Genomic DNA, 26,104 nt, shown 5'->3' on the forward strand with positions numbered 1-26,104 from the left:
AGAAGAAGAAGAGTGATTGTTTATTGGAGGGGATAAATATGTCCAGCAGAACTGAAATATAAGGTGGATCCAACCCAAAGCGTCGGCGCCATGCATCTGCAGCTTATTTACAGCAGCTCCATGTTTCAGTCCACCTTAAAGCAGCAGCTTAGCATTAGCAAAGGTTAGCAACAGTTCAGTTCAGGAGAGTCGACCCAAAGGCACACGCTAACAACAACAGGCTGGTTCTGGAGGGAGAACCAGAAACTGAATCAGACTGAAGGTTCTGAAAGGTCCAAACGGTTCTGGAAGGAAAGCAGGAAGCAGCCCGCTGCTTGGCGTCTAGACTCCGTCCTGATCCAGGTCCAATTCAGAACTAAACGTTATGAGTCAACTCGGCGTGAAACAAATGAGAAACAGCTGCAGAGACTGGACTTTGACTAGGCCACACCGGCGGAGCTCAGCACCGGTTGGAAATACAATAAACCATCAAAAAGCAAAAACTTACACAAAATAAATCCATGGAAAACTTGTTCACATTTCTAACTTACTGAACTATTTCTCAAATTTTTTCTGATTTATTTTGCTTAAGATTAAAAGATGATTTGCTGCCAGCAGGTGGCGCTGTGTCAGTGGAAAACCTGGAAAATATCGAAAATAAAACCAAAAATAAAAATAAAATCTTTAAATAATTACATTTAGTGAGGAAGAAAAAACAAGAAATATTCCCAAAAAGAAGCTTACTTTAAGTTTAAGAATTTTGAAATGTAAAAATTAATTTAAAACTTCAGTTCTACTTCTGAACTACAAGGAATGAACTACATCAGATAAGTGAACTAGTTCTTTTTCTTCTGAGGTGTTCATATTCTGACAGATTTATTCTGGTGCTGCTGCCGTCCCGTCAATAAACAGCAGAGCTAAAACAATAATAATAGTAATAATATTAATAGCAATAATAATAGTACTAAGGTAAACAGCGGCGCCTCCTGGTGGAAGCAGTAGTTAAACCATCCAGTGTGCTGATGAGGAAACCCACTGAGTTTCTGATTATTGCTAAAGTCCAGACTTCACACCGATTGGTGAACAACGTCCAATCAGGGGGAAGCTCAACTGATTGGTCGGTCCATCTCTCAGGTTGAGTCTGATTGGCTGCTGGTCGATCGATCAAACTCTTCACATTCTGAAAAGCGGCTCCTCTGCTGATGATCAATATTTAAATCCCAATACTGATTATTGGCAGCTATAGTTCAGTGTTGCGCTGAGGGACCAGCAGTAGTCTTCCTCAGGACCTTCATCCAGCTCATGCATAGTTGAACAACTGTGGATCAGCCATCAGCTGCGTCTCCATGGAAACACAATATTGACAGGCGTGGAATCATTAATCAATAATTAATTGGTAAATTTGCACTAAAAAAAATCAAAACCGAAGCATTTCAGGATCCAACGTGGTCACAACTGAAACATCTCTGGTTGTCATAGAGACTCCGCCTCCTGCTCTGATTGGCTCCGCCCACTGAATTAAAACCAGTTCTGATTGGCTCAGCCCACCACTTTAAAACCAGTTCTGATTGGCTCCGCCTACTGAATTAAAACCAGTTCTGATTGGCTCCGCCCACTGAAATAAAACCAGTTCTGATTGGCTCCGCCTACTGAATTAAAATCAGTTCTGATTGGCTCCGCCCACTAATTTAAAGTCTTAAAGGTCTATATCCTTGCCGACACGTTAACTGTTATAATACGACGACAGATTCTGTTCTAAAACCGAAAACCTGCAGCAGGAAGTCAGAGACGTGGTTTTGGTCAACAGAACAAGGACAGGTGAGGCTTTAAGAAGGAAGTGATGAAAGTCCCACAGGAAGTGACATCCTGCAGGTTTCTCCCGCCATTGGCCAGCCAGATGATCAGCAGTGAAGATCTCTACATTCATCCTTAAAGCTCCTCCTCTTCCTAAGGCTGGAGGCTGGTGGAGGTGGAGCTCCGCGGGGTGCAGCAGGAGGAGGTGGGGGTCAGTAGGAGGAGATGTCGGAGGAGCTGCTGCTGTTGCTGGTGGAGGTCTGAGCTCTCTTGATGTAGAGGTTCAGTAGCTTCATCTGTAGAACAGATTATGGAATAAAATTATGACGTGGTGATAAGTTTGGGTAAATATGTTATGACTACAGCTCTAAAATGTAAACATGGGAATTATGGGTAACGGTGTCTCTAGATGAAACTGCTCAGCTGTTTGTGCCTCAGGCAGACAGAGGCATTGTGGGTAGTGGCGTACCTTGCTGCCGGTCAGCTGGGACAGGTAGGGTTTGAGCTCCTCTCCGATGACGGCGTAGACGGCCACCAGGCAGAAGACGCTGGCCTTGCGGACGCTGCTCTCCGTGTTGTCGTAGCCCTGCAGCAGGCCGGGGATGACGTCCGGCAGCAGCTGCAGCAGCGGCTCCCTGCAGACGCGCTCCACCGCGCGAGTCTGCATCTTGATGGCCGCCAGGTTGACGGGGTAGTCGGTGGTCTGGACGATGGGGCACAGCACCTTGATGCACTGCTCCGGGTGGATGGAGCCGGCCAGGGCGGAGGCCGCCTCCTCGGCCGCACGCACCACCTGGAGGAGGAGGAGTATCTTCTTTGCAAACTGATTCACAGCAGCCTTAAATATATCAAACTTTAAGTTTTTCTGCAGTCTTTGTTAGCAGTAAATGATGACATCATCATCATCATCTAGACCAGGGGTCCCCAAACTTTTTCCTGTGAGGGCCACTTAACTTTTCCTTTCTCTGCTGGGGGCCGGAGTCAGTTTGTAACAGAAAAAGTGTGACGATTGCAGGAGTGTCTAAATGTAAAAATGTGTTGTTTTTCAGAAAGCTCAATTAAATAACCCTCTATGGGTTCTTCGCAGAAAAAATCCAGGAAGGATTATAGTTCGTATTTTCCGAACTATGATCCACAACCCCAAAGTTTTTTTTAAACCAGTAAACATGCACGTATAAACCGCAGATTTCTCTGCCGCTCCAGGTTTTCCACAGCGATGCAGCAGCAGCAGAGGGGGGCGGACACCCAAAATCTGAGTCATAACAGGTCAATTGAATATCACATTTATTAGGGTTGAAAAAGAAAAAGTTGCCAAGTTTAGATTTAACTGAAATGATTACGGTAGTTTCCGAATGATAACTGTAACAGTAAAAGTGCTGATCCTTCTGTCTGCATGTGCTAAATGAAAATGGGCGCTTTCTTATGCTTGTTCTTCTTCTTCTGCTGCTTGTTCTTCTTCTTTAGATTCCAACGGCAGCTTGCATCCATTATTGATGCACTACTGCCATCTACTGGATCCTAATATCTATACCTCAAATTCTCATAATGATCCCATATTTATTTAAAAAACAAAAAATCTTCTTTTTCTCTTCAATGTTATTTAACTGATCAACAACATTCTCAAATTTCAATTCCCTATTAAAACCTAATTCCGTTTTAATGGGCACTTTCTTCTTTAATTTCCAATTTTGCCTTCCAATGATTCACTTCCTGCTAAAGAGCCCCCTGGTGGTTGAAGAAAAATCCACATATAAGCGGCTTATAGTCCGGAAAATACGGTAAATGAAAAAAACATCAGAATGCTCTCAGGTATTGTTCAGGGGGCCGGACCAAATGTGGAGGCGGGCCGCATCTGGCCCGCGGGCCGTAGTTTGGGGACCACTGATCTAGACCATCTCAATCAATCAATCAAATTTTATTTGTATAGCACATTTCAGCAGCAAGGCATTTCAAAGTGCTTAACATAATTAAAAAGAAAACAGCATGTGACATTGAATAAACAGTGAGAAAGAGATTTTGAAAATTTTTTTTTAAAAAGATTAAGAAAGATAAAAACATTAAAACCCTCAGTACGCAGCAGAAGCAGCAGCAGCAGCTACAGCTTCCGGCGTCTCACCTCTTTGTGAGAATCCTTGTGAGCCTCCAGCGTCTTCATGATGGTCAGCTCTGCGTAGTTCTTGAACCGGGCCGGCTGGTTCCGCAGGATCTCCTTCAGAACCCGGAGAGCCAGCGCCCGGACCGAGTGCTGCGAGAGACGGACCGGGTCACAACTAACTGATGGACAGCTCACTGGTCAGTTTACAGCAAACAGTCGATACATTTTGGACTTTATTCTCTGAAAAACTGTAATTTTGTGAGGAATGTTTCACACAGGAAGTGGAAAACATTTTTAGTTTCCAAAATAAAACACACCAACCAAACACCTAGAATCAAACAGATTATGATAAATATTAATCATCTTATGTTAACTGGTCATGATTAATTGCTCATTGTGAATGAGGGCCGGTCCGGTCCGGCTGGACTCACGTCTTTGTCCCCCAGCGTCTCCAGCAGCAGCAGCAGCATGGTCTTGAAGTGTTCGTCCCACACCAGCAGGCTGTCCTCTCGGGCCACCTTCAGCAGCTCCAGCAGCGTCCCCCGCCTGTCCTCCTGGTCCCCGGCCTGGGACAGCTCCTTCAGCAGCTCCCCCACCAGCTCCAGCTGCTCCGCCGACCCGGCTGCAGCCACACAGAACCGTGTTAGAACGGGAAGTGGCGGTTCTGCTGAAGATCTGGGTTCGGCTTGTTACCTGGAAAGCTTTTAGTGTTCTGCGTCTTGTTTTCTCCACACTCCTGCCGACGGCCTGCAGAGGGAGCCAGAGTTAGACAGAGACAGACCCACTGAGCCGCTGCAGGACGTCCAGCTCACCGTCTCTCTGCGGCTCGGCGCCGTCCTCCGGGCCGGGCTTCTCCGGCGGGCCGTCTGTGTAGTTGTAGGGGTTGTACTCCCTGAAGCGCGGCCCAGAAAACGAGCGAGGCGAAGGCGTGTTCAGCAGCGACGTCTTGTTGTCCAGAGCCGTCCGGCCGCCCTCCGTCACGTTGCCATAGAACCGACGCTCTGGGTCCGACGACGCCGTCACCACGCCGGCCTGGCAGCAGAACAGTCATGTAACTTCCAGACCCAGCCTGGTGGGATGAGGCAGGGTGAACCCACTGACCGTTCCATCCCGCTTCCCGTCCCGCCGCAGCGGCTCCACCAGCTCCTCCTGGCTGCGGAAGCTGAAGTTCTGGATGGCCTCAGAGACGCCGCGCAGGGAGCAGTACAGATCCTCAGTGTTCAGGTTCTCACTGTCGTACTCCAGCATGCTGAAACAGAGGAACACAGGATGAAGGCGCCGCTGCAGGGGACAGAGGACAGTGAATGGACACAGTCCTGCAGGGCATGGACACGTTCTTAGACATGGATCAGTCCTGGGCTCAGTCCGTCTAAACACTGGAACTGTTTTCATTCAAACTGGACCAACGACTCTTCATTCTGCTCCAAGGTCCAACAGTGGCGGCACCAGTCACTGAAAGGCTAGCAGAGCTAACGCTAAGTCGCTAATCAGAAACATAAGCTATGCTAACCCCAACGAGTTAATCATAAAAAATAGATATGCTAAATCTGAATCATTAGTCATCATCATTAGCTAATGCTAACCATAATGTGCTAATCATATAAATTAGATACTTTAACTCTAAAGTGCTAATCATTTATATTAGATTTGCGAAACCTGAAGTGTTAATAATAATCATTAGCTAATGCTAAAACGCTAAACCAACATGCTATCTACTGGACGCTAATGCTGAATTGCTAAATTCAACGCTGTTGATACCCACCATGTCAAAGAAGCAACATGTGTCGCCCTCTAGAGGACCAACTTTGTCTTAACTGATGTTGTCAACTCTAAAATATTAGCTTAAAAATTAGCTCTGCTCTTAGCGCATTATTAGCTGCTTAGCAGCTTAGCGGCCACTGGGTTTGGTCCATGCCTATGAAAGCCTCTCAGTGAGTCGGAGAACCTGGATGGACGTGCATGTTGATGAGGTCACACTGAGACACCAACAGGTGAATCAAACAGACGATGGTTGGGGTGGAGGAGGGTGAGGGGGCGGGGTTACCTGGGAGAGTACGCTCGCCGTAAGGCCTTGAGGGAGGCAGAGGGAGGGAGAGGGGAGGGGAAGGGAGGAAGAGGGGGGTATTTGGAGAGGCCGTCGGCGCTCCAGCCCCACAGCCGACTGCAGGCGGGGGAGGGGGAGAGATACCAGGAAGGTTAGCATCTGGTCCTGACCGGAGGCCAGCTGGTCAGGATGTCCCGTTCTCACCTGGGAGAGAGGCCGCCGTGGTTGGTGGGCGAGGTCAGCGGGCTGCTGCGGCTGCCGGGGGGGCGGGGGGGCGTCCGGCCGGCCGAGTCGCCTGGAGCCGCCTGAAGAAAGCAGAATGTCAAAGGGTGTGGAGCAAACCGGCACACTGCAGTCACATCTGAGTGACGTTTCTCCCTAAGGTTCTTCAAATCAAGTTAATTTGAGTCAAATGGTTTTGTTTGTGCTGCTTCAATTTTAAAGATATTAATAGAAACCTTCCCAGAGGTCATCAGAGGTCATCATCACTATCTTCAAACTGACAGTGGTTTAGTTAGATTTGAAGAAGCCCTCTGTGGGGGGCAGGTGAAGGGTGTTACCATGGCGATGCCGGCGCTGGCGCTCCTCAGGTGGCTGTGCAGCAGCTTGGTGGTTCCGTCCTGGAAGGTTTTGGGCAGCGCTCCCAGCAGCATGGTGAACTCTGGGGTGTTGAGCTCAAACAGGGCGATCAGAACCACCTGGGCCGCCTGCAAGACACAAACCGGACCGGATGACTTCACCGCTTCCCCATGCCTCCACCGGGGGGCGCTGCCACCGCCGGCCAGACCTGGAGAACGGGTCAGAGCCGTGTTAGCCAGGCGGCAGACATGCAGCCAGAAAGGAAAGCAGCTTCCTGAGACGCATGCAGCAGCTGCAGAGAAACAGGAGCCAGGTTAGTGACAGAGCCCGGTTCTGACCCGAATACAGCCCAGTTCCCATCCGGTTAATGCCCTGGTTATTTGCCCCGGTTGTTGGCCTATTCTAACCCCTGTTATTGCCCCATTCTGACCCGGTTGTTGCCCCGGTTATTTGCCCCATTCTGACCCGGTTGTTGCCCCGGTTATTTGCCCCGCTCATGCCGGCTCTACCTGCTTGCACCTCTCCTCCAGATGCCCCTCCCGGGGCAGAGAGGCGGTGGAGCTTCGATCCTCACCTGCCCAGGTGTGGAGCGTCTGAGGGTGGAGAAACATTCGTCGTCTGGTTGTCACCATCAGTTATTGATTATCTGAACGGTTATTTCTGCTGTTTTCTCCAAGAGAGAATCAATAAATAAAAGTAAATTTATAAAATGATTAAATGAGGTAAAGAGGCTAATAATGAGGATGTTTCTGTTAGTTTTGTACATTGTGTTGTTATTGTTCATCTTAATTCTCTACATCTTGTTTTTAACACTTAAATGTTTTTGTGTGAACCTTTAATCTGTTTCTGTCTTTTTAACACAATCTTTATTTTTATCCCAGTAGTATCACTAGTTATTGTGATAAGGTTCTGAATCCTCCTGGCCCGGCCCAGGAGGATTCCCATGATGCAGTGCGGTACCTTGCGGACGTCGGCGCTCTTGGGCTCGGTGGTCCAGGTGATGATGCGTGAGACGGCGAGGCGCGTCTCGCTGGAGTTGACGAAGTCGGCCGGGTCCATCTGCCGGGCCAGAGCCTCAATGTAGCGCAGGATGGCCACCTTCACCTTCAGGTTGGGCGTCTGGGTCTGATCCACGATGAACCTCATCAGGATGTTGAACTGCAGCTCCAGCGGGAACGACTCCCTGAGGGACACAGCAGAAACAAACCTGCAACCTTTACACACATTTAACTCTTCATGTTAACTGTTTTAGCAGAAATTCATTTTTCCAGCCATTTTTTCATGTTACATTAATAAAAGTCTAAACAAGCAATTAGCAGGGAGTTGCCTCTTTCTTTGACCACAGTCAGGGTGCTGGTTCCGGTTCTGACCTGGTGACGTCCAGAGCCTTCTGGACCTTGGCCTGGACCGAGCCCAGCAGGTCGGCGCCCATCTTCTTCAGCAGCTGAGTGAGCAGGACGAAGAGCCAGTCCTGCAGGTCATCCCGGTGCAGGACGATGAAGTCCACCAGCGTCTCCAGGAACATGCTGAACACCTGGCAGGTGAGGAAGAGGAGGAGGAAGAGGAAAAGGAGGGTCAGGACCGGGAATGAAGGTGACGATGAGCAGCTGCAGGGGGAGGAACCACTTACTCTCTGGGTTTGTTAGAGTCCACAGCAGAGAGCAACATGCAACAGAGAACACCGGGTTAGTTCAAGCTGCAGCCAGACGCTGCTTCCTGTCTGACAGGAAGTGACATATTTCTGCTTCCTGTCAGGAGGGCCTCACCTTGCTGTGCGGGTCTGCAAACATTCTTGTGAAGATCTCACAGAGTCGCTTCAGCTCCACACGGCTGGAAGCAAACAGAGTCTGTTAACGCAGAAACAACAAGCTCTCTGATTGGCAAGCCTTCCAGGCCACGCCCACCACAGCTGCCAATCAGATGGCTCATCTCAAACTACCAGCGTTTTCTACACTCCATGTCCTCCTGTTGTTTTACATTAACATGTTTTTGTGCTGCTGATTGTTTCAAGTTTATGTTTTTAAAAAGGAACATTATGTATTTATTATTTAAGAGTAAATAAACGTCTTGACTTTTCAAAGTGTTTCTGCTGTGATTAAAGGTTTTTCCTTTGGGGTGTTATGGTGGCGCAGGGGCAAAGCACAACCCATGTACTGAGGCCTTAGTTCTCATGCCGGTGCTCGCAGGTTCGATTCCCAGCCTGGTGACATTTGCCACATGTCTTCCTCCTCTCTCATTTCCCTCTTTCCTGTCAAACTACTTTCAAATAAAGGCCACTAGAGCCAACAAAACCTAAAAAAAAAAAAGAGTTTTCCTTTGTGTTTGCGTCTCATTAGTTATTCATTTGCCACCAGAGCCCACCTGAGCATCCTCTGGCCCTTCAGCAGGTTCTGCAGGCCCAGCAGGCCCTCCTTCCTCTCTGACCAGTTGGAGCTGGCGCAGTGGTTCAGGACCTCCGCCACGTCCTCCGTCTGCCGCAGGAAGTGGGGCCCGGCGCCACCGTTCCTGGAGCTGAAGGAGCGCTCGGAGCAGGCGCTGGAGGCGTCGCTGTTGGCGTCGTCGTCTGAGTAGATACCAGGCGACTCGAAGCGCCGCCGGACGGGCCGCCGCTGTCGGAAGAGAACCAGAGTGAGCAGGAAGTCTGATGGCGGCCGGACAGATGGACATGCTGACGGACGGACGGAGAGGTCGCTGATGTGATGAAACAGACTCTAAAACACGCTGCATGCAGGCACACAGGATCTACTACCTTACTACTCCTGGAGTCTCCCAACAGCTGGAAGTCATAAGAAACCTGACATCAGCACCACAGGAGCTCAGTTCAGACAGACGGAGGAAAACTGCAGCTGCTTCCTACCAGAGCGTCGGCCACGGCCGCCTCCACCTCGGTGCCCGTGTTCAGGACCCGCATGGCGTTGACGGAGGCCGAGATCCGGGCCTGATGGGCCAGCCGGTCTGAGGAGGAAGAGACACCAGGGTCAGACTGGACAGCAACAGCATCATCATCACTGCAAAACCAGAATCTTACCACCCACTATTGTCTAGTTTCTACTGCAAACATCTAGAAATAAGACAGAAAAACATAGGAGTTTGTTTTCATTCAACAATGTCTTAAAGGGGCAGAACTAGGCGTTTATGGCACATTTAAGTAACTATGATTCCTCTGATTTTTTATAAAAATATATGTCAAATATGACTTAAAATTGGGTCTCTGTCCCTTTAAGAAGCTCCTGCTCTTTCTGAAGCTCCGCCTCCAGGAAGTTGTTCCAACATGGCTCCTTTATTAACCCTTTAATGTTTTTACCAGAGTCGCTGTGAGCAGCAGCTCAGCAGATCCACCAGCTGTTTGCTAATTCACTTGACTTGTCTGAAGGAGCAGAGTGGGGGAGGAGCTACACCTGGAAGGCGGGGCTAGGTCCACCCAGGTGTTTTGCAGCTGAATGGTTGCCATGGAGATTAAAGTATTTCTTAAGCATGAAAGAAAGAATCAGAGCAACAATGCAGGGAAAACATGAAAACATGGTGGAAAGCTAAAACATGATGTAAAGCTTAAAAGGTTAATTTCACATAATACTGCTGCTTTAATATTGATGAAAAATACTAAGTATAAGTGCCAGTGGAACTAAAACATTTTCATCAACATTAAGGAAATATTGACCTAAAACAAGCTGCCACATCTTGATGAATAGTTACTTTGAGTTAGTTTGGTCAGAGTTAGTTTCATGTGTAATCAACTGTAAATGTGATCAATATATATATATATTTTTTAAATTTGAATTTAGTAAGATCTTTGCACTGGAAACTAGATAAAACCACTTGGTCAGACTTTGTGTTTTTACAGTGTGTGACTCGGACCCAAAGCAACCAGGAACCTGAAGCAGCTCAAACATCAGTGAAGATGCAACACAAGACGCAGCAATAAGCCCAGGCATGTCTCCTGCTACGTTTAACCTTTGACCCCGCAGCATGGAGCTGTTGACTCAGCCATGCAAGTAAATGAGCATGAATGAATGAGGAGGTCAGAGTTCACCTGAGCAGCCCTCTGCAGAGGACAGGGCGCTGGTGGAACGGGAATGAGGCCGGCTGGCTGCAGGAGGAAACAAAAACCACAGCAGGTCCCTCACTCTGAGGCAGGAGGCGTCTAAAGCAGACGCTGGCAGCTCAGGGGGGCCATGGGGCCGTGGGGCCGCAGGGCTACACGGCAGGGGCCGCAGTCAGGTACTCACCCAGCGGGGAAAAGCCCCTGGCGGGGCTGGTGTCGCGGCTGCTCTCGCGACTGGTTTCCCGGCTGCAGCCCTGACTCATGCTGGGTCGAGGGATCCGACTCCGGGCTGCAGAGTCCAGATGGAGACAGACGGAGAGGACAGGAGAAAAGGAGAGGAGAAGAGGACAGCGGTCCATGCAGTGAGTCACAGAACTGGGTTAGACAGCAGGTTAGACAGCAGGAGGACAACATGGAGGAGGAGCATGCAGGATCTGTGCCGAAACAGTGGATAAACTAGGAAACATGGCAACATGGCCAAGGTTCAGGAGGAGCTCCGCAGGGCTGCGTTCTCCTTCCTGTCAGCTTTCATCACTTCTGGCTTCAATTTACCAAGAAAAACCAAAAAAACTACAACAGTTTGCAGATGATATCCTGGTTTCCATAAAATATTTAGATAACTTTAACATCTATACATTAAAAATGCTTTTTTACTGGTGTCATCGATTTCCTGAATATTATCTGCAGCCAAAATTAAAAATAATGAATCAATATAATCAGAAATAAAGGCTTACAATCTGTCATTCTATGTGTGATGGATCTGTATAATAAATGAGTTTTACTTTCTGAAATGAGACAAAACATATTTTAAAATGTAAATATTTTTCATTATATGTACCTGAATGTTTTATTTTTAGATGTTTTTGGGGAGAAAGGTTTTAATGATTTTATGGATTTTACTAAATGCATAAAAAAAACTAAAATAAATTAAAAACACAAAATCAAACAACAGTAAAAGAACAACAAAAATAAAATCTGAAAAAAATGATTAAAACAAAATTAAACAAATTTAATTTAATAAAACAAATAAAAAAATTAAAATAATAGAAAAAACATAAAATGTAACAAAACAATTCAAAAAATAAAATAAAAAAAACAATTTTCAAATAAAAATGACAAAAAAACTTAAAAGAAATAATAAAAGTGAAATACAATCAAATTAAACATTAAGAAACAATTCAAATTTGAAATAAAAATATAGATCTAGAAACAATAAAATATTATAAACCAAGCCATCATTTTCTTTCCAGTCAGACAAGGTTCTGCAGAACTGGGCCTGTTGCCTAGCAACAGTTCTTACCGGCTGCGGTTCTGGACGGACTGGTCTCTCGGCTGCAGCCCTGGCTGCGGTGACCTCGGGGTCGCGTCTTGTCGCTCACGCTGCAGGGGGCGCCGTTGCTGCCTGCGGCGGGCCTCGGGATCCGGCCGTACGTGGAGCTGAGCAGGCGACCTGGAGAACCGGAGCGGCTGCCGGCTGAAAACAGCAGAACCGGGTCAGAGTGGACCAGAACCACGAGCGGAGACATCGGGTTTCTTCACTCACGCTGGGACTGAGAGACGACCTTCCCTCGGCTCCGGCCGTCCGTCGCCGTGGGACCGGCTCCGGCGCTTGTCCTCCTGGTCCGGACTCGCCCTGAGGATGAAGATGAGGTGATGAAGGACGACCCATGACCCCTGAGAGGTGGGCGGAGCCAGCGGGCCGTTCTGGTTCTGACCGAGCGAAGCGTAGGATCCTGGGGGAAGAGCGGCGGCGGCGCTGAAGGGAGACGGCGGCGCAGCAGTGCTGACGGGGGGCATCCTGCTGCGGGCGCTGGCGCTGGCGTTGACGTCGACGTCGCTGCGGGAACGCTGCAGAGCGCCTGGAGACGAGGCGGCTCCAGGCCTGCGGGGGGCGCCGGCTGCATGTTCCAACAGCTTCAAGTTAGTTATTGGTTACTGTTTACAATATTCCTGTTGTCATTTAAATATTCCACCTTTTAATATAAAAAATCATTTAAAAGAATGAGATAGAAATCTGACAACTTAATTTTATTTTAGCTTTGATTTGTTTTTATTGCAGTTAAACTGTTTAACTTTATCTCTAACACCATGCGATCAGATCAGTGATCGCTGCTGAAAGATGAAGAAGATTATAGCTGGTGATGTTTTTGATAGCTTTTTATCAGCTGTTTTTATTATTTTATGCATTTTTGCATTCAAAGCTAAAACCTGTTTCTCTGGTTTAATGTAAAAGTTGAGTTGGTCAAACGGTGGTGCAGATCTTCTTACATAAAGATTATTTGTACTATTATTATTATCATCACAAAACATGTTCTCTAGATATAACCTATTTATTTACTTATAATAATTAAAAATGTGATGAATAAAACATTAAATATGATGAAAGAAAACAGGTTTAAATGTGAGGTGTGATGATGTTGACCTTGGTTCTGACCTCTGCTGCTGCTTCCTGCTGAGCTCTTCATCGCCAGCGGCCGGCTGAGGAGGAAGCAGGTCAGAGGGTTAGAGGCAGAAGGCTCCAGCAGGGTGGGCACCAGGTGACCTTTGAACTCACTTTAGGCTCTCCTGAGATGAGGACGAGGAGCGGTCGGAGGCCGGCAGCGACACCAGGGCGTCTCCGCTCCGCAGGTGGGCCTGCAGAGCTCTCTGATAGGCCGACTCCAGGCCCTGGAACAGAAGCTCCGCCTCCCGGCTGAAGTGACCCTGGTAGCTCCAGTAGCACCTGAGAGGTCAGAGGTCATTAGCGAGGCTTGTTTTTATTGGAGCTGCTCTGTTTGTGGAGGCTGCCTTACTTCCTGGCCACAGATCGAGCTTCAGCATCAGCATCATGGATCCCCTTCTTTATCGTCTCCATTAGCAACGCTCCATGTCTGAGAGAGAGAGAGAGAGGGAGAGAGAGAGAAATGACAGACGTTAAGTAATTAACTTTGCAAAAAAATATGTAAATTAATTTACATAGACTAAAATCACAGTTAAATTACATGATGTGACATTCAGGCCTCTGAACGTCACATCATAACACTGCCTCCACCGAGCTTCACCAGCTTCTATCTCTGTAAAACCCAACCCAGCCTCTGAGTTTGACTCTGTGGTTTTGATTGGACCCAGACGGGTCGATGGCCACAGAGAGCCGCTCTGGGTTCAGCTCAGGTTTCCTCCCCAGCGGTTCCCATCGCCATGGAAACGCCTGAGGTGGAGCTCGTCCTGGCTGGGTGTCAGGTTTCCTCAGGCGGAGGTGGAGATGTGTGTCTGTGTGTCTGTGTGTCTGTGTGTGTACCTGTCCAGGCTGCTGGTCTGCCACTCCTGCAGCATCAGGTCCACAAACTCAAAGCAGCGTCTGGAAAACAAGGCAGGAAAAATATGTGGAAGGAAAACAGCTGCAGAAAAAGTCACAAAAAATAAATATGTACTTATGAAATAAAATAAGTGTTTTCAATAAGGTCAGAAAACAAAAAGATAAATATTACAAAAAGAATTACTATTTTAAAAATTATTACAAAACATTTGATTACTAATTAATATTAAATATGGTAAAATAAAAAAATTCTAAAATGAAAAAAAATGGTGTAGTTATACTAAAATATATTTTTAACTAAAAAAATACATTGCTATACGTGACAAAAAAAAGTAAAAAAAACAAAAACATTGGATAATATATTTAAATAATGTACGTTTTATACATAGGTAGAAATATAAACAGCAAAAAATCCAGATACAGATTAATTTAAAAAATAATTTAAATATAATAATTTATCAAAATTGAAATAAAAGTTGTTCTGTGTAACAACAGATAAATGTAGAGCGGAATGTGGTCTGACCTTCTGACACCCACAGACTTGCAGGAGCAGCTGCTGCTGATGATGGGGACGAGGCGAGGACAGTGAGTGTGCTGCAGAACAAAAGGAGAAGGAAAAGCTGCAGGAAGTTTCATGGATCAGAACCAGGCTGCTGTGGAAAGGAGATTCCTGTTCATGAAGCTTCTAGAGCCTCAAGGAGACCGACTCTGCTTCCTTAAATAATAAGATTTCAGTCTGATGCAGCCTATTCTGAGCTGTTTTAGGGTCTCCGTCACTTTAAATCAAAATTACTTTTGTAATGTTTTACGGCTTTGAAAAGCAGAAGCGGAGCCTCCTGCATAGCCAGCCAAAATGTATGAAATGGTTTCTGGATGGTAAGTCAACAACCAAACTCTTGTCTTTTCCAGCAGCCATTTTACAGCGCATATAGCAGTAAAACCTGCTGACCAAACCTGCGGGAGATCAGCTTAGGTTGATAGGTAACGGTAGAGTGTCACAACATTTGGGAGATCTTTGAAATGGCTAATTTTCCAGAAACTAAAAAAGTATTAACTTATTTCCAAAGAACGTTTGGTATTTTTTTTTACCGTTTAGTCTGTTTTTAGAAACAGTAGAGACACAAGTGGAAGAACAGAAACATGTAAAAAGTGAATTTTAAGAAGTGATGATCAGAAACAGGAAGTGTGGGTCGTACTCTGAGGATGAGGCGGATGGCAGCCACGCCCGACGTGGCCATGACTTTGGCACTGTTGGGCACCAGGTTGAGGAGGGGTGGCAGGATGGCCTCGGCGGCGTGGTCGAAGCGGCTGCCCAGCACCGCCGACAGGTGGCTGCAGGCGACAGGAGGCGTTACTAATCAGGGATAGAGGAGCTCTAGAGGTGAAAGGTTGCAGCCTCACCCCAGCGTGATGCAGGCCTCCCTGACCACCTGAGACCGCAGGTCTTTGGCGGACAGCTTGAAGGAAGCCTCCAGGAGCCGCAGCTGCTGCAGGAAGCAGTCGAACTCCGGCGCTCCGGCCAGCAGCAGTGAGCGAAGCTTCTTCAGCTGAAGAGAGACAAGGCAGAGGTCAGAGGTCAGAGGCACAACACACACTCCACACTGAGACGATGTGAGGACGGCTTACAGCGGCCACTCTCAGCTCCCAGTCCTTCTTATCGTCCGACAGCACGTCCCGGATCTTGGTCATGGCCTCCTCCACCTCCCGGTTGGAGTAGATCTGGTGGAGGAAACGCCACAACTCAGATTTAATGGACCGCGGCTTCAGGGAGGCAGAAGATGTCTTACCTGAACTGTGGGAACGTCCTCAAAGGCCTGGATGAAATCCTCCTCATCCACAGCTCCTGCACTCGATCCGTCCCGCCCTGCAGGACAGACAGCCTCGTAAAACACAGCCAACACGAGGAGATGTGGGGCAGAACTGGTTCCGGTTTTGACCTGCAGACTTGCTGCTGGAAGTCGAGGACGGCCGTCGGAACGAGCCCATGCTCACCGCCTTCCTCCCAGACACAGAGGCTGCTTTGGACGAGGAACGTCCGCCGTCCACCGATTCATCGTCCTCAAAGGTTTTATCTGGATGAAGAACAACAAGGAATGTTTTAACACCAGATGGTCCAGTAGACCCAGTTCTACTGGGAACAGAACTCAATCATCTGCTCCATCTCCAGCTGCTGTGGTTCAAACCAACCAAATCCTTTGAGCAACCTATTCCCCTCCAGGCCTGTGGGGGCACTGCATCAAAAATCTGTGAAGACACTGAGCGCAACTTCCTTCTTCACCAGATGGAAACAAGATGGAGGCGTCAGATTTTAGCGGTTGGAGAATTTCTCTTTAGTCTTTGGCTAAAAACCATGAGCCATTTCTCCCCCCAGCGCTAGGCTAATACGTTAGCTTTGGTTGTATTTACCCACAATGCCCTGCACTGTAGTTGACTTCCTGCTTTTGGAGCGGTCTCCAGTCCGCTTGGCGTTCACATATGAATTCAAACCAAACCCAGAGCGAGGTTTGGAGGCTGAGCCAGAATTCAGTTAGCATTCACACCTCATCAACTGAACTGGACTTTATAAACAAACGGACTGGAGTTGGATTGAAGCGGACTGAACAGGGCTGGTATGAATGAACCCAATAGCTCAGCAGGTCCCAGCAGGCGGGCCGAGGCGTGCCTGCTGCTGAATCCCAGCAGATTCCTGAGATTCCTGCCGAACCGGACAGCAGACAGAACAATTGGTCCAGTGTGGAGGACTAGAACTACTGCAGAGGATGGTTCTGATGCATGCAGTGAAGCTGAACAGGATGGGATTTCTGAACTGATTGAGGGTCAGCAGGTTGCAGCAAAAACAGAGAATGTTCTCTGGTCATCAGGACATAAACACACCAGGCTCTGTGAATACGAGCCACTTCACCCCCCAGAGCAGGAACCCGCCCTGCAAGCAATCGATCCTGTTCCATTATTCACACAGCCAGACTGAGCCGACACATCAGCAGGTCACTGAAGGCAAAGCCACCGAGCATCAACAGGAGAACATCGGTTCTGTCCAGACAGAACCTTCCCCTGAGTCTGATGTAAAACCAGAACCGCTCCATTTCAGTGTGATCAGTTCTGACTAGGCTGAGCCGTTTTAGGGTCTGTCACTTTAAATCCAAACAAGCAGCTGCTGGCCACACCCACAACTAAATGTTTACACTCACACGTGAAAATGGCAGCAAACAGATGCACTATTATACAACCATACATCTTTGAAAAGCAGAAGTGGAGCCTCCTGCACAACCAATCAGAATGCAGCAAGTGGTTTCTGGGTGGTGAGTCAACAACGAAACTCCAGTCTCTTCCAGCTGTATGTTGCGAGGTAACAGGCTGGCCTTCACTGGGGTTGCTAGGTAACGGGCAGTCCATTCTTATTGGTGCTTTACATTCAGAAGTTTTTAAATGGCTCATTTTCCAGACACTATTAACTTCATCCAGAAAACATCTGGTTGGTTTTTCAGCTGCTTTTATAAGCAGTAGAAACCAAATGGAAGCACAAAAATGTCACCTTTGAGTATTCTCTTCTGTAGAAGAGAATTCTTTACTGTAGAACCATCAGAAGTTCTACAGAACTAGAACCAACAACATGCATCAGGTTATTAGATCAAAAACAGAGAAATGATCCAGTAGGTCAACACAGGATAAGCTCACCAACTGCAGCAGACAGATCCAACCTTCACACCATCCAGACCCAGACCCAGAACCAGACCCAGACCCAGAACCAGCACCAGACCGGCGCATTAGAATCCTGTTTGTTTCAGCTGATCTGGGAGCAGCAGCTTCCCCACATCCTGAATCATCCTCCCAACAATCCGGCTCCGCCCCCCTTAGCCACGGCTTCCTGTCTGGTTCTGATGCAGAGGAAGAGGAGCAGCTTACAGGAGCAGATCCTCCTGCAGACCAGCTTCCTCAGCATGCCGGCTCCGTCCGCTCTGCCCGCTCTGCCTCACATCTCCCCCCACAGCACCACAGAAACCCGGAGGAAGGAGCTGCAGCCTGACGGGGCTCCAACCAAAGCAGAAACACTCCTCCTCCACCTCCTCCTCCTTCGTCCTCTGATTCTCTCCACACAGGATGGAGGAAGACGACAGAGGATGGAGCAGAGCAGGAAGAGGAGGAGCCAATCAGAGGAGGAGGCGGAGTCAGAGAGGACGGAGCAGCAAAATGATGAGTCAGCAGAATTATTATTCAAAATAATTATATCAACTGATTATATTGAACTGTCATTAAAAGTAGAAGAGGTAAATAAATTATTTTAAAAGATGTAATTAGATTAAAATAGAAAATCTGAAATAGAAGACGATTTTAAATACTTTAACTGTTAAAAGCATTTAATTAGAATAAAAATAACAATAAAAGTTTAATTAAATACTTAAAGTATTTTGAATTACGTTATATTTATATGTATTGTGTTTCTATGTAAAGTTTCCTGTTTGGCAAGAAAGCTGACTCACTGTAACCAAATCTACATAAGAGTATAGATAAAGTTGATTGATTGATATAATAAATTGCACAATAAGATAATAAAATGTTAATAGTGCTAAATAAAACTAACATTAATTTAAAAACAGTCATAAATCAAATCAGAACAAGTCTTGATGGGAAATATATACATGTGGTTTAATGTAGCTAAATGTTTAAAATTATTATTAATCAGGGGTTTTCAAAGTGCGGCCCTGGGGCCATTTGAGGCCCCCAGAATTATTTTGGGCAGATCTTGAGCACATTTAAAGAATCGTCTAACTTTGAAGTTTTCAGTGATGCCAGGCTGTTCAAAAGAAGATATAATTGAAGTCTTAACATGGTAAAAGTAAGGTGCAACACAAAGCTTCAATTTAATGTAATTTATTAGTAATATGAACCAAAGTCATCCAGTGGCTTTTACTAAAACTCAGACTTGAGCTCCGCCATTAATCAACAAAATAAAGCAAAATGAAGCCACATCCTGTTCTTGTTGCTGAAACAAAATAAACACAGAAAAAGATAATATTGTTCCAGTTTATTTTTAAATGTTTGACGAGGATAGTTCACCTGTTGTTTTTTGTCAGTTTTAGTGTCTTTATTATTTATTTTACGCTGGTTAATAAACTCCTAATTGAGCAGAGTGAAATAATCAAAGTTGTTTTTTCATGTTTGACCAAGTTTGTGAAGCTATTGGTATATTTTAGTGAGCTGTACTGGTGCAGTGTTAGCAAATAAATATATAATTCAGAATATTTTATGTCTGTGTTAAAAACAAACATTTTAAGTCAATTCAGCTGTTTTCGGATCGGATCAATATCTGATTGGAAATGTCAGATATCGGTATCGAAAGTGAAAACAGTGGATCGGTGCATTAATGATAAAGAGGCGGTTGTTCATCTAATAAACACAATGGAATGACGCGCAGCAGAATGATGCGCAGCAGGCGACACGCAGTGCGCAGCAGGGCAATGCGCAGCAGAACGGCATGCAGTAGAACGGCGCACAGTGGGGCGATGTGCAGCGGAATGACGCGCAGCAGCTGCAGCTCTCTGAATGCAGACAGTCAGAATCCAACACAATCGGGTCATTTCAGAGCTCCGGTTCTCAGCTGGACTCTGCGGTTCTGTCCAGCAGCTCCGGTTCTGATGGAGCCTGACAGCTGGCTTTAATCCTCCTCCGTCTCAGACATTCCTCTGATTCACTCAGTCGGGTCAGGCTCAGAACCGGGAGAACCAGGACCAACTGGATCTCTCCGTTATCCAGCAGGCGGTACCGGCCCGCGGCTCCACATCACGGCCCACACAGAGAACAGCTGCAGGTTTCATTCCTGTCTGAATGAGAGGCGGCTTGTGTCTTCCAGAGCGCCTCCAGGAGGAATCGGACAAAAGCTCTTCCTGTTCCACCAGCAGCTCGTTTACGTCTGAACTTTCTGATCCGACAGGAAGCAGGTCAGAATCTGGACCGGGTTGGATGGACAAGGAGTCCAGAGGTAAGATCCTAATGATCAGTCGGCTGGACGTGAAAAGGAGGATTTACCTGTGGAGGAAAGCTTCTCTCTCAGTGCTGCTCCGTCCTCTTCCTCCTCTGCTGCCTCTCTGTCTTGTGACTGTGAGGACGACAGCTGACACCACTCCTACAAAATAAAAGTCCCAGCTGCTGCTGTGCTGTGGGTTTGACCCAGTTTGAACTTCCTGTTTGCAGACGTGTGTGTCCCACAGACATCCGGACAAGTTTATCTCCTGAACTTGGACTGTTCCCATTGAGCTGGAGGAGGAAGGACGACGCTCTCCAGGATTCAGACCAGGAAGACGTACTGTGTCTTTATATCTCTCTATATTAAATCACATTGTATTATATTACACAGAATCATAACCTATCATACTGTATCTTACTGTATGGAATCACATCTTATTTTATTTTGTATCATATGTTCTCTATGTATTAGAGCATCTTATTTTTACTGCATCATATTATATTATGTATCGATCACATTGTATCATATTGTATTACATTGCAACTCATTATATTACATAAATTTATCAGATTTTTATTGTATCATATTGAATCAAATTGTATCATATTAGATCATTTATTTATCACATTGTATCATATTTCCTATTATATTTCAGAGCAAAGCATCAAACCTGGGACAGTTTGACTCTGTGGTTTCAGATTGGGTCCCACCAAGCAGCCGACCCAGAACCCAGAACCTCCAGTGGGCTGACCAGCAGTTCTTACCTGACAGAGGAGACAGCACCATGTTCCCCGACCTCTGGACCTCATCGAACTTACTGAAGATCATGTTGAGCCTGCAAGAGGCACAAACAGACGAAAATCAGGCCTGCAGGCTGACATCAGAGTCCTGGGACAGAATCTAAATGGGTCAAAGTCCTGGAGCAGGAACTCTGAGACGGACGAGATGGCAAACAATCAGAGACACGGGGTCAGGGGTCGGACAGGAAGAGGAAGACTGATTGTGATCTGAGCTGTGCAGGGGAGTCCGAGACAGAAACACGGGACAATCGGTTCGTTATCAGAGGACGAAGCACAACAATCTGACAGACAGTCAGTTCCTGAATGCACCGTGACTGAGGCAGCCCTTTCTTCCCCAGGTCGATTCTCACTCGCTCTCCAACATGGCGGTAGATCTCCACCAGGCAGGACATGGCTGCATCACGGACCTTCACACCAACATGGAGACACACAGCAGGAATTTAACTCCATACAGGAGAAATTTATTCTGAAACTGAAGGGAATAAAAATGTGTTTTCTGTGTTTACAGTTCAAAGTGTATCTCAGAGGCCTCTGAATTATAAATTCAGGGTTTTGTTGCTGCAGGCTGAGAGATTCTGGCTCCAGGAAGTGAAACGGGTGGGCTCGGCTTCCTGTCCTGAACAGGAAGTCAGATTCTGGTGATGACAGATATCTGCAGCCAATCAGGATGCAGAAACTCAGAGACTGACCTGACGGTCCAAGAGGACACTGGAGAGCCTGACCCCAGCAGGAAAACAAATCTGATGTTTCCTTGCTGCAGTGTTTGTGTTTCACCAGCAGAGGGCGCTCCACCACAAATAAACCCTGATTTACTATTTAACTCTAAGAAAACTGGGAGAAAATTTATGCAACAAATAATTCTATATAAACTAATTTATAGAAAAAAAGCAAAATAAATTATTTATTAGTCTAATAAAACTAAAAGTTTGGAAATTAATAATAAACAAACAAAACTTTAAAAAATTAATAAGCTATGCAAATAATAATAACCATGGAAAATACATTTTAAAATTTAATAACTAAACTATATTTGGTAAAAATAAAAAAAGAATAAAATAAAACATGTAACATTTATTTTAAAATCCTACAAATTTAATTCTACAAATTTAAATCTATATTTGCATTTTACCAAATTGTGTTTGATAAAAATGCATAACAATAACAACTGAAAGAAAAGTTTTCATTTTGTTTTTTAAAATAAATAATAAAATATATTTAACAAAACTCTGAGGAAAATATTTTTTTTAAATTGAATAGTAAAAAGAATATTTTCCAAAAAAATTATTAAAATATTTTTAAAATGTCAAGCAATTTGTTAGTAAATAATGGTTAAATAACAAATTAATAGTTAAATCAAAAACATGCCATAATAATATAAAAAAGAAAATTATAATAGGAATACACAGATAAAAAGAGTAAATTATGGGTGATATTTTAAATGAACCCAGCTCTACACAGGCAGTTTGAATTAGCATCTTTAGCTCGTCTGGAGTTAAACTGGAGCTCCAGACCAAATGAAACCAGTTCAGCTCTGGAGGATCTGGAACCACCGGGTCGTACCTGACTGGTCGGGTCTCCCAGCAGGTTGCAGATGTGAGGAACGATTTTATTCAGCGTCAAACTCTGAGAGCCAAACCTGGAAGACACAGAGCAGGGCTCTAACACACAGACCGCTTTACTGTCAGAGGTCAGAGGTCAGGGGTTGCCCACTCACACGTTGAGGGTGGAGATGAGGCAGAGGCAGAGCCCCTCTCTGGTCCGGGTGTTCTTGTGCTTGAATCCTCCCATCATGCGCTCCCAGACGTACTGCAGACACACAGCAGGGGGTCAGAGCCTCACCTGGACAGGAAGCGGCATCCAGCTTCCTGTCCAGTAAGCTACCTGAGGGTTGGCCGACTGGTCCATGACCTTCAGCAGCAGCGCCTGGTCCTGCTCCCGCACCTGGTCCTTAGAGTCGCCCAGCCGGTCCATCAGGCTGGGCAGGACTGGGACGGCACACACAGAGAGAGAGATTATATTATATCTTATGTATAAGAGACAACAAATAAATGTTATCTCCGATTATTTTTGTCAAAATTCCACATGAATCTAAGTTCCAGTTTTTTTAATGTGGCATTACTCACATTGAAAAAATTATTTATCACATTTAAATATCATTTATGTTGCAGATTTAATTAATTTTATTCATTACTTTTCTTTTTATTTACATATATTTTTTATAATAGTGTGTATTGAAATAATTTATTGTTTTCTTTATTAAATATATATTTTATAATATCTCATGTCATGTATTTAAATAATCTATTTTCTAATTTTTGTATAATTTGTATTGATTGTAATTAATGCTAAACATTGAATTAATTTATTCTGTTTTTATCTACTACATATGATATTTCATATTAGCTATTGATGTTATTTTATTCTGTATATTTAATTTTTCTTCATATTTCATGCTGTAGATTGATTTTCTCAAATTAATTGTATTGATCTTATTTAATTTACTCTGTATCATTCACCAATTTTTACTCTAAATGTTATTTTACTAAAGGTTCAAACTGATTTTAGATTAACTTATATTTTGTCATATGTTGGATATTATTTTTTTACTTCTTATTTTCATATACTCTGTATTTACATATTCAGCCCTGTTATAATATTGTCCTCACCTGTTCCCACCTGAGTCCTGAACCTCTCCTGCAGCCGGTCCACCAGAGCCGACAGAACCTCCATGCCCAGCAGAACCACCTGAGAGGAAAACACACCGAAATGAAGCAGGAAACACCCACAACCCACCACAGCCAATCAGAACGCAGCTGAGCCGCTAAGAATTCTGGGTATTGAGCAGTAAACTGGAAGAAAGGGCTAAAAAGAAGCACAACTGGACCGAATAACCGGGTTTAAATCAGCGGATTCAGCAGAGGAAGGAGAGGCGAGGCGGCCTGTGGCTGAAACGGGAGATCTGGGTGGGAACCGTGACTGAGGAGGAAGTTCGCTCCGCACTAGAACCGCCACCGGATCCGCCCCGCCAGCTTTCCTTGTCTTGGGGTGGACCGGGAGGCTCAATGAACGACTAGTGAGAGTCTCCCTGCTGACACCGTATCAACACATCCGCATCACCTGAGCGCATGCGCTCAGGGAAAGGTGCAATTTTTGGAGCAACGGCTCAAAATTCACGAGGTTTTACCGACAATAACATAAATACCCCCTGTGGTTAACAGCGGTATTACACGAAATTTCTGTACTGCATAAAAAAATCAACATTTCTGCCAAAATATATTAATTTCTGGAATAAAAACAGTAGGAAAACCCTGCAAATTTGTTTAGAAACTGATGTTTGCTCTACAAAGAGCAGATACAATGGACTGTTGATCAAATTTCTTCACAAAATACCCAGAAGTCTAAATAAAAGTTTTTATTCAACAGAAGCTGGAGAGGAAGAGAGAGGAAGATGAGCAGCAAATGGCCGGGAATCGAACCGTCAACCTGCTGTACCTCTGAGCCATGTGGCGCCACAAAAACTAAGAGATGTTAAGATTAGCTTCACATATTTCTAAGAAAAAAAAAGTAAGTTGTAAATTTGCTGTGGTAAGAATTACTGTCTGAATTAATAAACCCAGAGTTTTATTTTTAATCGTAAATTTACAACTTTTGTTACATCAGGGTATTTTTCTAGAAAAGATGCAAAATTAATTGAGAATTTCTGAATATTTTAGGAGCAAATTCAATCCTCAGTGACCAATAATTTTTGTTTCTTTCAGCTAGAGCAGGGGTGTCCAAAGTGTGGTCCGGGGGCCATTTTAGGCCCTTGGGCTGAGTTTGAGCGGTCCTAAAAGCAGTCCAAAACTGATACTGATGCAAATGGAGACTTTTTAATTGTAATCAGTAAAAAATTTCTTACGATAGAAAATATTAACAACACAAAGTATTTGTCTTTTTATAACCAAAGTTTAATAATAAGTACAAATGTTTATCCAGAGACTTTTACTGAATAGTTGGCCTAATTTTAACTTATTAAACTTGGATAAATATTAGCAAATGTTTTGAAACAAAATGACCCAAATCCTTTTCTTATAACTGGGGATAAATTTGTTCAATTGAGCATAAAAGAATTGGAAAACTAAATGTTTTATTTTAAGTTTTAGATATATAACTTAAAATGATTAAATAAACCACAGGTGTCAGTAGGTGGCGCTCCAGGGCCGATGGATGTGGAGGTTCTGAGAGGTTCCTCCTGTCAGGCTCTGACTCAGAGGGAAGGAAACTAGAAACTGGGTCGGGATAAATTAAGCTCCGAGCCGCTGGGGAGCCACTGGGTTCTACCGGCCCGTCAGGCCCGGTTCTGACCCAGCTGCTCATCCACAGTTAGATCTGGGCTCAGATCTGGACTCTGGTTCACTGAACTGGTTCTGCAGGAGGTTCTGGAGCTGCTTCACATTAATCATCCAATCAGCTGGAATTTGACCTGAACCTCCTTCAGTTTCTGATTCATTTAATTCAATAATCTATCAAACCCACAGCTTTGACGAGCTCTGCTAGTCCGGCTCCTTTGTTTTTGCTGCAGTCCTCCTAGAACCAGAACCAATCAGAGTAAAGTGGGTGAAAACAAATGCCTGCCACACGTTTCAGTGTTTAACTAGACGATGGAGCGTGTCCTCCCTGCTGACCCGGTTCGACCCGGTGAAGCCCAGTCAGAAACTCACCTTGTAGTTGCTGGAGTTGACCCAGGAGCTGGCCAGGGCATCCACCATCCTGTCCAGCAGGTTCTGGTCCTGGTCCAGCCCGGGACAGCGGTCCGGGTGGAGTACCAGCTCGGTGATCTCCGGCCCCACCTGCAGCCGCCGGCCCAGGTCTTTCTGCAGAACCAGGTCCAGCAGGTCCTCCATGCTGCTCATCTTCTCCTCCTCGTCCTCCTCCATGGCTGGGCTGTCTCCTCTGGTTCTGGTTCTGGTTAACACAGTGAGATGTCCTGCAGAGGAAGGATGCTCTTCATTCTCCCTGCAGATGAAACACAAACATTTCCCCCTGAATCTGGACTCACAGGCTGTAGTTAAACACTCATTAACAGCTGGTTGCCAGGTAACCTGCCAGGTAAACACATTTTACCCTGAATAAAGACTTGCAGGCTCTTGCTAACAATCTTTATCTGGTTTAACACTAACTAAGCTGGTTATCAGGTTAACCAGCAGCTGCACAGGTTTTTACCCTAAATCTGGACTCACAGGCAGGAGCTAACATATATGCTGCGGTCTGTGGTTTTACACTAACTAACCGCTGGTTAGCAGCTCAACCAGCACGTTAACCACAGAGCAGCTAGCTGCGGCTGCTAACTGAGCGGCTAACAGCTTCAGTATGAAACACCGCTGTTAGCACCCAGAGCTAACCGGGATACCGAACCTCGCCTGGGGTCTACAGCGGTTCTGTTAGCGGTACCTACCTCTCTGAGTGGGTTAGTTATTTCGTTATTGACCCCGTAACCGGTTCCCGAGTCTCTCACCGGATGGACCGACCCGTTCC

The 26,104-nt window shown here is 45.6% G+C and overlaps 1 protein-coding gene across 12 annotated transcripts; it reads right to left on the minus strand.

Annotated features, from left to right (window-relative positions):
• Window positions 1-25,587, minus strand: LOC103150932 (CLIP-associating protein 1-B-like). 12 transcript variants are annotated; one of them, XM_016681026.1, is made up of 40 exons: window positions 25,291-25,587; window positions 23,257-23,335; window positions 22,472-22,575; window positions 22,305-22,396; window positions 22,151-22,226; window positions 20,900-20,997; window positions 20,555-20,625; window positions 15,766-15,900; window positions 15,616-15,692; window positions 15,455-15,547; window positions 15,230-15,375; window positions 15,025-15,160; window positions 14,352-14,422; window positions 13,811-13,870; window positions 13,326-13,403; window positions 13,088-13,255; window positions 12,968-13,011; window positions 12,249-12,431; window positions 12,077-12,166; window positions 11,834-12,007; window positions 10,718-10,822; window positions 10,522-10,578; window positions 9,349-9,446; window positions 9,241-9,267; window positions 8,853-9,100; window positions 8,258-8,321; window positions 8,122-8,124; window positions 7,862-8,025; window positions 7,452-7,674; window positions 7,001-7,084; window positions 6,473-6,619; window positions 6,117-6,217; window positions 5,913-6,029; window positions 4,970-5,117; window positions 4,681-4,900; window positions 4,562-4,615; window positions 4,300-4,490; window positions 3,890-4,018; window positions 2,243-2,566; window positions 1-2,069 (listed from the first exon to the last, which is right to left on the minus strand). In XM_016681026.1, exons 1-40 carry the CDS (start codon window positions 25,504-25,506, stop codon window positions 1,986-1,988), a joined length of 4,779 nt encoding a protein of 1,592 aa, XP_016536512.1. In that variant the 5' UTR covers window positions 25,507-25,587; the 3' UTR covers window positions 1-1,985. The 12 variants fall into 12 exon arrangements, with proteins under 12 accessions (XP_016536512.1, XP_016536509.1, XP_016536514.1 ...); XM_016681023.1 differs by having other exon boundaries at window positions 12,956-13,011; XM_016681028.1 differs by lacking the exon at window positions 10,522-10,578 and having other exon boundaries at window positions 12,956-13,011.
• Window positions 25,588-26,104: the final 517 nt, after the last annotated feature.

Source organism: Poecilia formosa, unplaced genomic scaffold (genome assembly GCF_000485575.1).
Source record: "Poecilia formosa unplaced genomic scaffold, Poecilia_formosa-5.1.2 Scaffold266, whole genome shotgun sequence".
In the NCBI taxonomy this organism is placed as follows: Eukaryota; Metazoa; Chordata; class Actinopteri; order Cyprinodontiformes; family Poeciliidae; genus Poecilia; species Poecilia formosa.